At 52.7% G+C, this 15,052-nt stretch overlaps 1 protein-coding gene across 3 annotated transcripts in view; it reads left to right on the plus strand.

The window, feature by feature from the left end:
* MSI2 (musashi RNA binding protein 2) overlaps positions 1 to 15,052 on the plus strand; it is a 400,242-nt gene that overhangs the window by 318,916 nt on the left and 66,274 nt on the right. For all 3 annotated transcript variants that reach the window (XM_068976705.1, XM_068976706.1, XM_068976704.1), the window contains one exon: positions 10,104 to 10,186. In XM_068976705.1, coding sequence (XP_068832806.1) covers positions 10,104 to 10,186 — 83 coding nt within the window. The remainder of the gene's footprint in view (positions 1 to 10,103; positions 10,187 to 15,052) is intronic.

Below are 15,052 nucleotides of genomic sequence, written 5' to 3' on the forward strand. Positions count from 1 at the left end.
AAAGCACCTTTCCAGTTGAGAAATTGGCTCCCCTCTGGCAGGTGGCACCCATGTGGCTTGATAGTAATTTAGGGCGTCCGGTCTCGAGCAGCTCCTCGGCATGAGTTTGGAGGGAGAGTGTCCTTTCTGTCACACCATCCCCCCCACACCTGAGATCGCTCCCTGCTCTGCCCCCACTCCCCCAGCCGCGAGGCGCAGGTGTGCGAGCGGGCTCCCCGAGCCCCTTCCCCTCCCGATGCAGCCTGCGCAGGGATACAGAGACGCCTGTCGATTTGCACGGATCCCAGCTCTGCGTGTGCGCCAGCCACTTGTAATTCCCCACAGCCCCAGCCAGCTCTGCACGGCAGCAAGAAATATGACCAGGCAAGTTGAGAAAATAAATTAAACTAAGTGTCAACTTTTCTTGTTTCTCTCCTCATTATTAAGAGATGGAATGGGGCTCGTTTATCAAGCAGGGGGAGAAATTAATTGACACGGCTTTAATATCATGATGTCTGGCGTGTCTGGTCACATTCCTTCATTTTTTGGAAAGGCATTTTATTATCGTTTACAGCAACCAGCTGCCAAACTACTGGTGTAAACGAGGCAGCAGGTGCATGAGTGACGCCCCTGCGAAAGCACTGCAGTGCCAGCCCGAAAGGGGCGCAGCGGGGAGGAAAGGCCAGGTCAGAAAGGGCCCCCCGCCCCCCGGCCCAGAGAGGCAGCCTGTCGGCTCCTGGGCAGGGCGGAGAGAAGGGATGTCTGCTGACTGTCCGACCCGTCACAGGCCCGTTTGCCAGCCACAGAGAAGGGTGGTTGCAGGCCTCTGCCTCTGATGACCTCCTGGCCCTCACACTTTTGCCCTGACCAGCCCTGAGGCCGAGTCCTGTGTCCATCGCGACTCAGCGTGCCTGCCCCCAGCTCTTGGTTCTTATAATCGCTTCTCTGTTCATCCCTCCAGGGCGGCTGACTCCAAATTAGAGAGCCAGTTTGCTGCAAGAGGTGTCTGCTAGCATCTTCTTTGATGATACAGTCCTGTTTTCAGCAGCTCTGTGGTTGGGGTCTGGAAACGTTCAGAAGAGTCCCTACCCTGTGCCCATCCTTGGCCAGACTAGCTTAGGTGATGCTCTAGTTTTCTTGATAAAACTGATCTTTGGGGTGTTGCTCTTAAAACTCTCGCTGTCCCCTGCACTGTCTGTATGGAAAGGGCGCGTCTGCACCAGAGCGTGGATGCTCAGCTGGCCGGGACGGCGCCGCTGCCTCTCCCGCGCTCTCCTGCTGGGTCGTGAGGCTGAGGGACTGTTGGCTGGTTTGTAGAGGGTCTTGCTGAGCAACGAGGGTGGGGCTCCCGACCCAGGTAGGACGTGTCGAGAACCCAGCAGATACTGGGTTTGGGGTAAGCCACCTTCATGTGAAGGAAGGAGGCTGGGATGGAGTGAACATAGCTTTCCCACCCCTGTTGTGTGAGCGGCAGTGCTCGAGTCTGTAAAGTGGGGACAACCATCCCTAATCCACCCGGGGGTGGTTGGTGAAGACTGAGTTAAAGCTGCTCAGTAAACATAGTAAGCTTTCTCTTTTTATAATTATTATTAGAATGTGGAATGGTAATAAAAAACCACACTTAGGATACCAGACAGTAGGTATGATCAAAGGAATTCCCATCCCTGGTTTGGTGGGAAGCGACCTGCTTATCTGCCTGAAATCCACAGAAGTGTTTGAGTGTGAGAGCAGACGGGCTTCCAGGTGGCGCTAATGGTCAAGAACCCGCCTGCCAATGCAGGAGACATAAGAGACGCGGGTCCCATCCCCAGATGGGGAAGATCCCCTGGAGGAGGGCAGGGCAACCCACCCCAGTATTCTTGCCTGGAGAATCCCATGGACAGCGGAGCCTGGCAGGCCTCAGCCCATAGGGTCGCAGAGTCTGACTCGACTGAAACGACCTAGCAGGCACACGCGTGAGAGCATCACGCCCGGGACAGTGGCCCCTCCTGCCCAGTACCTATGTCTGAAAGTGCTCAGGAAAGTAATGGCAGCTCAGACTGGACTTCACTGATGTCCGGGTAACAGGTAGCAAGTATCCCCAAGTGGCAGACAGTCATCAGAAACGTGTCCTTCCCTTTGGAAAGGCAGCTTGTTTTTTTCTTTGAATAGATCAGTCTTCTGAGTTACATTTGTTTAGAACAAACTCAAGGGCATGTGAAGCCAGCAGGTCCCACCAGGTAAGGGGCCTTCACACCCTAGCCAAAGTTCCAGGAAAACCTTTCCAAGGAGATGAAACCCATGGCCCAGAAATGGTCTGAGTTGGGGGCAGGGTGGGCAGCCCAAGGTGAGGTGTCATCAGTAGACACACGGCTACCTTGCTGAAGCCCGCAGACCTCCAGGGCTCGAGCCCCAGGCCTCCCCTTCTCGGGACCATGGGGCCTCCAGACCAGCAGGGAGGGGGCACGAAAGGAGCCAGGCACGACTCCTGGCCAACTCCTGCTCTGGCTTCGGGGCCACGTGCCCGCATGGAGGAGGCATGTAACTGTGCCGAGCAGTTGAGCCAAATGACGATGGAGGAGGCTGCCCTGCCCCTCGCAGGGTTGCCTTGGGGACCAGGGAGGGTGATAACAGGAGAAGTCTTTTGAAACCAGAAAGTGCTCCCCACACCCGGACCCAAGGGATTCATATTTATCCTGGAAGCAGCCCACGGCTGCTGCTGCTTCCCACCAACACCGGGTTATTAGCCAGAAAGGGAGGTTGCGTCGGTTATAAATACACTTGGCGTATGCGTACCTTAAATTCCTCGTGGGATACCCAGAATAAATTTGACAGTCTGGGATTTTTTTTCTCTCTCGTGTTTTTCCCCATTAACCAAGTGTGTTAACTCCTAACTTGCATTGATTTTCACTGAAGATGCATTGGACACCGCGTGATTGCCTATTAGTGTTCATTGACCTATATGATAAGAAAAGAAAAATTATTTTTGAGGCTAAGAGGAGGCCGTCCCCGTCTTTCCCTCCTGACCTGAAAAAGAATTCTTAGCTGTTGGCTGTTCCTCAGTGACTACGTCTGGAGCAGGTCATTTTAATTGTGAGGCATCTTGTTCTTGGAGCTCTCGTCTTCTGTGTGTGTTCGTGTGTGTTTACAGCTTTGCATCATTCAGGTGAATAGTCAGTGTTGTTCATTTGAATAAAAGAGGGGAAAAAAAGGTTTGACTGTTGAACGCTTATCTCTTAAATAGAGCCTACTTGTTAGTTTCCATAATAGCTTCATTCAAGAGAATGCTGTAGAATTGCATTTTTAAATGCTCACTGCTACCCTATATATGTCCGTTTTTAAATCCCTTTTTGTTTGGGATTCACCTTCCCACCACCTTCTTTGTCCCAGTTTTGCTGACTCCTGGCATCCCTTAGAAGTGCGGGTAGGGTTAACTTGGGGACTTGGAGAGAGGCAGGCAGGTTTCCTTTGCTGATGACGAGGGAGAGGGTCTCTTTGGGGAACTATCCTGTTTCCCCCCAAGTTTTGGCCCTGTGCCACTCTCCTCTACCCCACTTGTTTTCTGTCCCCTAGGGATGGTGGCTGGCGACTTTACATGCCTCGGGGGGGGGCCTTCCCTGGTGGTCCAGCGGCTAAGACACCACCCATCCAATGCAGGGGGCCTGGGTTCGATCCCTGGTCAGGGAAGTGGATCCCATATGCTGCAACCAGGAGTTTGCATGCCCCAGCGAAAATTCCAGTCTTCCACAATGAAGTTCAAAGATCCCACGTGCCACAGTTAAGACCTGGCACAGCCAAATTAACTAATTTTGAAACGTTTTCTGGCTCTGGCATGGCACCTTCTTAGGACCAAAAGAGACTATGCCCTGAGCAGGGGTGTTCACAGGGGTTCCCCAAGGGGCCCTGCTGGCGTGAGAGCCCTCACAGACTCCGTGCGTCCAAGTCCTTGCCCCGGCAGGGACCAGAGCAGGACTCCCCACGCACACCGGGCCAGCTCTGCTGACTCTCCGTGAGGCCAGAGCGGTGAAGGCATTCTCCTGGGGCACACAGCTCACTACCTGGCCCTTGCTTTTGAGCAAGGGTAATTGCGTGGTTTTCACCTGGCTGCTATGTGTCTGATGGACCTTCATGAGACTCCATTTCTGATTCTCTGCAAGGCTCTCTTTTGGAGAAAAATGAGAGGGAAATAGTCAGTCCTTCCCATTCCTTTTTTTCCCCTTATGTTAAAAAAAAATTTATTTATAAAAAATACAATGGGATAGGTTTATGCTGAGAAGTGCAGCAATAAATACTGTGGGAGAAAACAGAGCAAATCGACACTGGCACAAACAGGAAGAGCAAAGGCGCCCCCAGACTTCAATGTCTGCAGGCCGATTCTGTACATGCTCCTTCTGAAACGCCACGCGGAGAAGATCTCGTCAGCTTAGGTAAGAATAAGTACACATATAATCGCAAACGCACACTGGTCGGGACTAACAAACAATACTGTGGAAACATTGATACGTGAATTTCTAAAATGCTGCATCTTAAATTTAGTTGGCAAAAACCACGTTTAGCTGTAAGCATGTTTAGTCTTCCATGTAGAAATGAGATCCTAAACAGTAAAAAGGAAAAAAAATAGCTTCCTATTGTTTGAGAATACCAGTTTGAGCAGAGGACTGTAAAAATGCATAGATTTTTAACGAAAGAATTGACGGCTCAAGAGTACTCCTCAGCCTCCTGCGTCTCGTGTGGAATCTGTACATTCGGCAGACTGTTCAAAAGACTGCGATGCCCCAAAAACAGTATGCTAAGTGAAATAAACCAGACACAGAAGAACAAATAGTGTATGATTCCAAGTACATGAAGTGCCTTGAGTAGGCGAGTTCATGGAGAATAAATGTTACTGGGGGCTGCGGGAGGGAGGAAGGGAGAGACATTGCTTCAGGGCACAGAGTTCTGCTCTGGGAGGGGGAAAAGTTCTGGGGATGATGGTTCTGGAGAGTGCAACATCATGAGTGAATGAACGCCACCATCCTGCACACTTAAAAATGGCTAAAGTGGTACATTTTATGTTACGTTTATTTTACCCAGTAAAAAATTAATTTCAAAAATGGAAAAGGCTTTGATGCCAAAAAAGGATTTTTCCTACCCACTGGCGCATCCCTCTCAAATTTTTGACTTCCTTCTTCTGCCCTTCACACCTCAGGTTAATTTATTTTGTTGGGGCGGGCGCAGTGCTCACCACTGAGTTGCTAATTCATTGTAAATGGGATGCATCTGTAAGATAAAAATGATTATACGTTCAGGAATAACATTTATTGATAATTAAGTGTTTCATTGCTTCTTTGCTTTCTCCAAGTGGAATACATAAATATTTTAGACATAATCAAGTTTGTTTTCTGTTTGGGCCAAACAGGCATGGCTGTTGAAATGATATAGATCTTTAAAATACTGCAAATGAGTCTTGACATTGTTGAATTGTGTTGCGTCCAAGGTACATAGGCTTGAAATCCAGACTCTCTCCTGTGATCAGGAAAATCAGTTTTGTGATACTCGAATTCTGAGTCCTTCGGGATTAGGGAAGGGACCAGCGGGGAGCCAGGATCTGAAGTGATGCTGTCTGTGCGTCCTCCCCCTCCCTTCCGCATGCAGCAGTCTGCATTTTAATCCCTGTCTCCCGGCTCCCTCCTCTGTTCCTCTTCCTGTCTCTGAGCGGTGGCAGGGAGTGGGCACAGTGAGTCTGGAGTAGCGCTGGGCCAGGAGTTCTGATAGTTACTGTGTGGTGGACCAGGCAGAAGTGGGGAAAAGCAGTTTCCTTGGCAGGGGACTGAACGCGGCGCTTCTAGGTGACTCGACTTACCTGGGCACCAGGTGACGTTAAACCAGTCTCCTCCGGCTCCTGGAGGGGTGCCCTGGATCGGCACTGACTCACCTTCTTTTCCGGTGGCACAGATGGGCATGCCTCATTTGTCCACACTCTCCCGCCTTCCATTCAAAGCGCATGCCTGGTCTGGCTGGAGCGATCTCGTGGGGCCCGTCTACATGGGGGTGGCCAGAACCTGCCCCCTTGCTGTCTTAGCTCCAGCGGCTGCTGTGAGAAATGGCTGCTGACTGAGGGCTTCAAGCCACAGAAGTTCATTCTCTCACGGTTCTGGAGGCTAAAGTCCGAAATCAGAGCATCAGGAGGACCACGTTCCCTCCGCAGGCTCTAGGGGCCGGCTTTCCCTCTCCTGGCTCCTGGGGGCTCCCGGCCTGCCTTGAATGGCGGCCTTGTCCCTGCAGGCCCTGCGTCCATCCTTACGGGCCGTCTCCCTCGGAGTCTCTCACCTCCCTCTCCAAGGGACAGGATGCCTGCCGTTGGATGGCAGGCCACCCTAACAGTGGGGTGATCTCTTCTTGAGATTCTGAACTTATATTTGCAAAAGCCTTTTTTTGTAGATAACATCACTTTCATAGTTTCCAGGGGGTAGGATGTGGACCTACCTTTTGGGGGCCACTGTTCATCCTGATTGGCAGTGGGGTTCTCTCCTTGCCTAAGAACTGGCCCATCTTGGCGTGTTGAGGGTTTGCATGTTGCCTTCGTCTGAGTTTGGGCCAGAGGGGCAGCTTCAGAGACAGAGGAGATGCCAGAGTGACTCATGGCCTAGATGTGAGGGTCGCAAGGAAAGGGGAGGCCTGCACAGGGAAGAAGTGGGAACCTCTGACCTGTCCCTTGAGAACAAGGACACGAGGCTGTGTTGATGTCCATGTCCAGCACGGCGCCTGGCACATGGGGAGCGGGTTTATGCCCAGGAGGGCCCGAGTCCATCTTGAGGGAAGGCTGTGATGTGGGTTAGCCAGCCGCTCAGGCCCTGGAGGAGCAGAAATGGCTCGTTCTGTTGTGCTCACCCCCCCACCGCTGTGTGTTAGGGCCTCTGTGTGTCCTGGGGACCCAGAGTAAGTAAGGCCCCTGCCCAGCCCTTGTCCTCAAAGCCCGTCTAGAAGGTTCCTGCATCCTCTGCTGTGCCGCCTCTCCCTCCCTTGCGGACCTTCTGAAGGCATTGCACCTTGGTCGCTTCTTCTAGGATCTGGGTTCCAGAAGCGTGGCCAGGAAGGGCGTCAGCCTAAACGTTGCCCTCTGCGTGCTGCAGCAGCTCCTGCCTGGATGAGAACCTTGTTGTTGTTCAGTCGCTCAGTTGCGTCCGACACTTTGTGACCCCATGGACTGCAGCACGCTGGTCTCCTCTGTCCTTCAGTCTCCCAGAGTTTGTTCAATTTCATGTCCATTGAGTCGGTGGTGCTAGCGGTCTTTTCAGGCCCCTTTGAAGGGGCACTTGGGCAGCCGTCACAACAAAGCCCAAAGAAAAATCATTCCGAGACTTGCCTCTGGGTGTGGTCTCCTCCAACCCTGTACGTGACTGTGGGACCGAGGGCCAGAGAGAAGGTCAGTGCTGCAGCGCTCTCTGCAGGGACCTGGTGTAGAGGGGTGTATGGACCTGGTGAGTTGTTTCCTGTTGAGCCTCATTTTAAACAAAATAACACTGTATCCAAAGACTCTGGGAGAAACCTGCCAACTCTGACCCTGTGTGGCAAAGGCTTGTACATGCCCCTCACGACAGGTCTCTCGATGGGTCTCACCTCCAGCCTTCCGTGTCTGCAGTGGCTTGGGCTGAGCTGCAGAGGCTGGGAACACCGACCTGGTATTTGGTGTTTGGTAATAAATCACGTGGGCTTCCCTGATGGTTCAGACAGTAAAGAACCCAGCTGCAGTGCACGAGACCAGGGTTTGATCCCTGGGTAGGGAAGATCCCCCTGGAGGAGGGCATGGCAGCCCACTCCAGTACTCCTGCTTGGAGAATCCCATGGACAGAGGAGGCCGGTGGGCTGCAGTCCGTGGGGTCACAAAGAGCCGGACACGACTGGGCAACTGAGCACAGCAAGCACGGTAAATTACATAGCATCGTAAAGATCGTGATGGCCGATTCTGTGGTCGTCCTTGCCCTCTGTTTTACTGGAGACAGAGAGCAGGGAGTGGCCTTTTCCATTGCTTCCCCAAGGAATCTTCCGGATCTCACGGGAGCTGGGATGTAGGTGTGCAATGCTCGCAGCAGCCTGTTCTCCGCTGTTCCTTGAAAGATGGTTGCAGGTCAGGGAGAAGAGCATCCTGAGAGATTTTCTGTCCACCTGGGATTTCTGGGGCCCAGAGTAGACACAGACACAGAAGCTTAAAAAGGGAGCATCTGTATGTGTACTCATTGACAAGAAGCACTGATTATCATAATACTAAAACAGCTGTTCTGATTTTCGTGTTCCTGGTTGGTGTGCACAGGCCAGGCTCATAACTTTGGAGAGGACAGTATCTTGGTCAGTTGAGCTGTTGGGAAGCTCCCCTGGAAGAGGGCATGGCAACCCGCTCCAGTATTTGGGCTCAGACGGTAAAGAACCTGTCCGCAGTGCAGGAGACCTGGGTTCGATCCCTGGGTTGGGAAGATCCCCTGGAGAAGGAAATGGCAAGCCACTCCAGTATTCTGGCCTGGAGAATCCCATGGACAGAGGAGTCTGGCAGGCTGCAGTCCATAAGGTCACACAGAGCTGGACACAACTGAAGCGACTTAGCACGCACTTAGACTGGGAGGCTTACAAGCAACAGAAATGTGTTTCTCGTGATACTGGAGACCGCAAGCCCACGATCAGGGCGTCAGCATGGTCAGGTTTTTGGTGAAGGCCCTCTTCTGGTTTGCAAAGGGATGTCTTATTGTGTCCTCCCAGGGCAGAGAGCGCAAGGAAGCAGGCTGCCTCGTGTGTTACATAAGGGCACTGATCCCGTTCATGAGGCCTCCACCCTCGTGATCCAAACGTCTCCCAAAGGCCCACCTCCTAACACCATCCCGCTGGGGGAGGATTTCAATACATGAATTTGGGGGAACACAAACATTGAGTCCATGAAGTTCTCAGGGCAAGAGTACTGGAGTGGGTAGCCATTCCCTTCTCCAGGGCATCTTCCCGACCTAAGGATTGAACCTGGGTCTCCTGCATTGAAGGCAGATTCTTTACCGTCTGAGCCACCGTGGACTGAGGAGCCTGGTGGGCTATATAGCCCATGGGGTTGCAAAGAGCTGGACACGACTGAGCAACTAACACTTTCATTTCCACTAAACATTGAGCCCATAGCAGGGGTTTGGGTTGTGACCCCAAAGGGTCCCAGCATGCAGTCTCACCGCCTTAGGTTGCAGGTGCGAACCTTGAGGCTCAGCGGGGAGAAGGACACATATATTTGATGCAGAGTCAGGACTGGGGTCCGGGTCTGTGGCCTCCCCATCAGGGTGTCTGTGGTCCTGCGTGCATCCACTGTGGCTTCGTTTCATCCAGGGCAGGGTGCCATCCCGTGAGTGGGTCTGTATGTCAAAGCGCAGCTTACCCAGTGGGGTCACAGATGGGGCAGCATGCTGAACCCTGTTGGGGGGCGGGAGGAGAAGAAAGCGAGGGCAGGAGAGTGGCGAGAGGCACTCAGGATGCTGAGCAGTGGTCGGCTGCCAAAATTCTTCAGTGCAGCTTGTCTAGCAAAGCCGGCCTCCAGCCGAGTAAATACAGCAGATAGCTGACGGGCTGACAGCAGGCATCAAACAGTCTTAAACTGCACCAAATCCACAGCGCTTTTGAAGCTGCAGTAGAAAAAGGATGCCTGCGCAGAACAGAGGCCTGAGACTTTTAATCGTTTCTTCCAGGCCTCAGGATGTCCTGATGAGGTATTAGAGGAAGTAATTCAGGAAGAAAAGGACAAATAACCGCCTCCGTCTGGAGGCCGACCCGAGGGCTGGCCACTCCATCGAGGAGAGGGCGAGTATGGCCCCGCGGTCATCTGCTGTCGTTGCCCCCCGCCCACCTCCCGCCGGGAGCCGCGGGCTCTGACCCTTATGAATAACAGACACGTAAATTTCCTGTTTGCTTCCGGGCAGATGTAAACCACATGTGCCCGCCGCATGGGGGTGAAACCATTAACTTTTCCTCACTGTTGGAAGGGCGCGCTGTACAAATTAGAAATCATTTCCTCAAGCTGGAGGCCCCACGCAGGGATCCATTCCCTGCCCTCCTCCCAGGAGCCTGGTCACCACCGCAGGACATCAAAGAAAGGGAACCGAACTCAACTTCTCCTCTCTGTCTTTTTTCCCTCCTTTCTCCTCTAGGGTTTGGCTTTGTCACTTTTGAGAATGAAGACGTTGTGGAGAAAGTCTGTGAGATTCATTTCCATGAAATCAATAATAAAATGGTAAGTTGGTGGGAAGGCAATCTAAAAAGGAGGGGATAGATATGTATACGTATAACTCATTCATTTTGCTGTACAGCAGAAACTAATATACTGTTGTAAAGCAATTATACCTCAATAAAAATCAATGAAGCAATGATAAGTTGGTAGGGGTTACATTGAAATGCTTCCCCTTCCCCCGGATCCACCCCTTGTCCGGCAGACTGCCGCGGCCTGGTCATGCCTGAAGGTGCGCTGGGTGGGCGCAGGGACCAGACTAAGAGTTCAGCTCTCTGAACGGCAGGAGTTGACAAGGTTTTTCTGTTAAGGATCAAATAGGATATATTTTCTGCTTTGCAGGCCATGCAACTGACTATCCAGCTACAGAACACCTGCAGACAATATATACAGGGATAAGCAGGGCTGTGTTTAATAAAGCTTTGTTTAGGGACACTAAAATTGAAATCTTGCAATTTTCACATCATTTTTATAGATTAAGTGATTGACATTTAAAAATGTAAAAACTGGGGCCTTCCTTGGTGGTCCAATGGTTAAGACTTTCCCTTCCAATGTAGGGGGTGTGGGTTCAACCCCTGATCCCGGAGCTAAGAGTCCACATGCCTCCAAAAGACAAAACATAAGACAGAAGCAATGTTGTAACGAATTCAATAAAGACTTTAAAAATGGTTCACATTAAAAAAAAAAATTCTTAAAAGAAAAATGTAAAAACCATTCCTGACTCTGGGACTCTACAAAAGTGGCTGGGGGACTCAGATTTGACCTGCAAGTTTTAATTTGCCAACACCTGGTTTTGGTATGTATCTGCTGTTTAGCTTGGTTTTTGAGAGCTCTATCTTAAATATGAAGTTTATTGCCCAAATTATCTATCTCTTTAGGCCCTGCTGGGTAATTAATATTCTTTCCTTCTGATCAGCTAGTGTGACCCTCACGATCAGTTGTTTTGGCCTCCGTTTGGCCTTCAAAAGTCCCCTTTCCTAGAGGACACGCTCGACTAGAAGCGTGTTGGATCATTGAAGTTTGGGTTGCCAGACCGACAGCCTAGAGAAGTGGCCACCAGAGGGCGCCATACCATGTGCAGCTCATGCATGACATCTTGGAAGTCTAAACGCCTTTCTTCCAATTGAGTAGGTGGGTGAGAACCCCCTTCCTGTTGGCTCCAGAAAGATGGCAGCCGAGCAGGTGTTTCTAGAGCCATCAGCAGGTCTTGGGAGCCAGAACATTTGGAGTCAGCAGCACCTCCAGCCCCAAGAGAAGAGGGAGGGAGCATTTGTGTTCACTCACAGCTGTAACTTTGGTATTCTCTTTCTTTAGTCAAAACATTCCTTGCTTCTGAAACGTGCATTCAGATAACACATTGTATATTGGTCTGATATGTGTTCACCAACTTTAAATTCAATAATAGAGCTTTTAGTGTGGATAAGATCAAAGCAATCTGCTTAGCATGTGGTTGCTACAGGCCTGATTCAATATTTGACTTGCTAATTTTTTCCCAGGGCACTAAAATAATATTGTTCGTATTGTTCCTAACCGTCATATGCATCTGAAATGAAAATACTGTTTCTTTGCGTCCTGTGGGTTGGAGGCATCAGCTCAGGCGTTGAAATGGTACTGGGCGGATGGGGGTAGAGAAATAACCGAGGTCCCCTCACGGGCTCCCACCCCCTCCAGCTGATACTTCTCTCTCGGTAGGTCAGTACTTGCTGTTTTTTTAAAAAAACTAGAGACGAGGCTTAAAAGAAAGCTGCTTCTAGTGCCTGGAGGCCTTGTCTCTCTAGCCAGGCCAGCTATGGCCAGACTCCACTGAGGCCTGCCTGGGCACTGGGGGATGGGGAAGGGCCGCCCAAGGCACTGGCAGCCTCCAGTCCTGTCCTGCCAGGACTTCACGGTTCGTCGGGAAGGCCCGATGTCGCCTGGCAAGAGGCCTTGCGGTGCTGCCGCAAATGCATATGTGCGGCCCTTCACTGTTGACTGGCTTGGCGACAAGCCTGAGACGCAAGCGGAAAGGGCTTCCTTCTCCCCGCTGTTCTGTGGGGAGACAGAGGCCCAGGGGATATGCCCCCGGGCCCCCTCTATAGGGAAGGCGCACAAGCCTTGGGGTATTGGCTGCCAGGCAAGCTGGCTTGGAGGTAGGGAGGTGGACCCCCAGATGACACGGGGGACAGTCAGAAGCTGGAGCTCCAGGCCCGGGTAACCTGCAGGCTGGCCTGCAGCCGGAGAGGCTTGTAGCTGTTGTCCCCCGTCCGTCACGCTTGTCCCTTTCTTTTGCACCAGGGTGGAAGCCGATGGTGGCAGGCGCAGGTAACGGTGTGCAGAGCGTGAGGTCTCTGTTTTCTGTGGAATCTGGGGCTGGTTTTAAGAGAAGAAGCACGAATGGACATAGGCAAGAGGCATGAATCAGGGCCGGACGGGTCAGGATCACAGAAGCCAATGGAGGCGTCACTGTAGGTGCCCAGAGCAGCCCCACCAGGTACAGGCCCGGAGGGGGAACTTAGAGGTGCTGGAGAGGGTAGCATTAGGTCACCTGGCTGAGCTCCAGCGTAACAGGAGGGCCTGTGCTGACCACCTCGCAGGGTTGATCCCATGAGCAAAAGCCCCAGGTTGGGCTTGATAAACATTAGCTCTTGCTGTGGTCCACAGTGCCATCAATGAAAGGACTTCTCCAGCAAGCTCCTGTCCTCGGAAGAAGGAATTTAAAGCACATGGGTGGAGGGGCCCACATCCTGAATTGCTTTGGGTTCTGTGATACTGGTGTCTACTTCTAAGACTCACAGAAAAAAGAAATGAATTTAAACTGTGCCGTGGACAGAATTCAAATGAGAGATCAGAAAGACTCTGAGAGCTCAGAGACTGCCAAGCAGAAACAGGGGCGGCGGTGAGAATGTACGTAGGAGTGTTTTGTAAACTGGGCTGTGCTCCAGCACTGTGAAGACAGATCTCCTGGAAGCCTTGCGGGGACAGAGTGGCAGGGACCCCCTCCACACCCCCGAGCCCCTGCAGCTACCGTTGTCTCCTGTCCACAGGGAGAAGAGAACTCACCATGCTGAGTCACAAACACAGGACTCGAATCCAGCTCTTTTGATTCTTAATCCGGCACTCCTGTGCCTGGCACTCAGTGGGCCCTGTGTACATGATCGTGGAACCAAGAAAGGGTTAGGCGAGGGACCGTGTGACAGTAAGGCATGTCTCATTCCCATAGCCATTTCCCACCTGATTTGGTTGTTGAATTTCCTGGGCATTAAAGAAAAGAGAGAGAGATGAGGGTCCTTCTCTATGTCCAGGACAGCCAGCAGCTGATGGAGGGGCACGTGCTTCTACCTGCAAAGGAACAGAGAGGCCAGAACGAAGAAACTCTCCCCTGCTCGCCCCCACCCCCCACCCTGGGGAGGTCAGGGTCACGGCAGGGGGATGGGCAGAGCCACGCCTGGCCCCCCAACATGAGACCCCAGGAATCGCCGGTATTTGGGGAAGCCAACACCACCGTCTCCTGAGTGCTTGCGTTACGGCTGCCGTTTGACCCTCACCCACACCTGGTGAAGGTGCTAATTATTATTGTTTAAATTTTATTTATTTTAATTGGAGGCTAATTACAGTGTTCTGGTGGTTTTTGCCATACACTGACACGAGTCAGCCATGGGCGTATGCTTGACTGATAAGCAAGGCGAGGCAGAGAGAGGAGTCGGGCAGCTTGCTCGGAGCCACAGGGCCAGCGAGTGGCTGCAGCAGGTTCCAGGCCGGAGCTCCCGTCTGTACCCAGTAGGCCACTCCTCTCGTGGCTGAAGGGGACCTGGAGGGGCATCATCTAGCTGGGCACCAGCCTTCCAGGGCCGCTGACCGCCCCTCAGCAGCCACACGGCAGCCCAGGTGGTTCCAGGTTCTCCTCCGAGCACGCAGAGGATGCAGGCTCACTCGGGCCAGGCTCCCGACTGGCAAGAAGCCTAAGCCTCCGAGGGACCCCTGAGGGCCGCAGGCCTCTTCCCCACTCCCCCCCACAACCCGAGCTCAGGGCCCGACCCACGAGACCTGGTCCCGGTGTCTGACCAGACACAGAACGGAGTGCAGACGTGGCTCCTCACAGTCAACACACAGGGCACGTGTGGGCAATGTGTTGACCATCCGGAGGGGCGCCCCCCGGGCCCCAGCGCTAGCCCGCCAGCGCAGTACAGTAGTGACACCTCCCTCCCGCCTGGGCCTGATTAGTCACCAGTGCAGCCCCCAGGGCCTCCGACAGCCACGGGGAGGGAGGTGGGGACTGACAGAGACCGCCCTGGGCCGGCCTCCTCGGGGGCCTGGCTCAGCCCTGACCTCAGAAGTCGGGGGCCAATGCCAGCCGCAGCGGGTGAGAACCCAGGGTCCAGCTAGAAACGTGCCAGGCAGGGGCACTTCGAGCCCTTCCCTCTGACCCACTGCAGGACATCAATGCCTACCAGGCAGCTCACACTCAGGCGGCCGTCGTCCCCCCGCACGGAGCGGACAGCAGGGCTCACTCAGGAAGGGACTTCCGCCACCCGCGGCTGAAAGGGCAGTGCTGGGATTTGAACCTGTGTCCTCCTGGCCCCAGCCCTGGGTTCTTCCCACTCTGCGCTGCTGCCGCCTTAGACAGACCTCATCATGGAAAAATCTGGACAGATTTGACTGGTGGATACAAGGGCAAGGTTTTGTTTTATGCAGCGATTGCTATAGGATTCCTTTAAGCATCCTTTTCCTTGTTCCTTTAAGGCGATCCGATGTATGAAAATTGCTAAGCAAGCTTGTTAGGAATGCAGAGTATCAGGCCCTGCCCCAGATGTGCTGAAACAGAATCTGCATTTTGAGAAATCTGCAGTGATTTGTGTGCACATTAAAGTCTGAGTGCTCTGGAGAGCATCGTGG

This window comes from Capricornis sumatraensis, chromosome 8, assembly GCF_032405125.1.
Source record: "Capricornis sumatraensis isolate serow.1 chromosome 8, serow.2, whole genome shotgun sequence".
NCBI classification, from domain to species: Eukaryota; Metazoa; Chordata; class Mammalia; order Artiodactyla; family Bovidae; genus Capricornis; species Capricornis sumatraensis.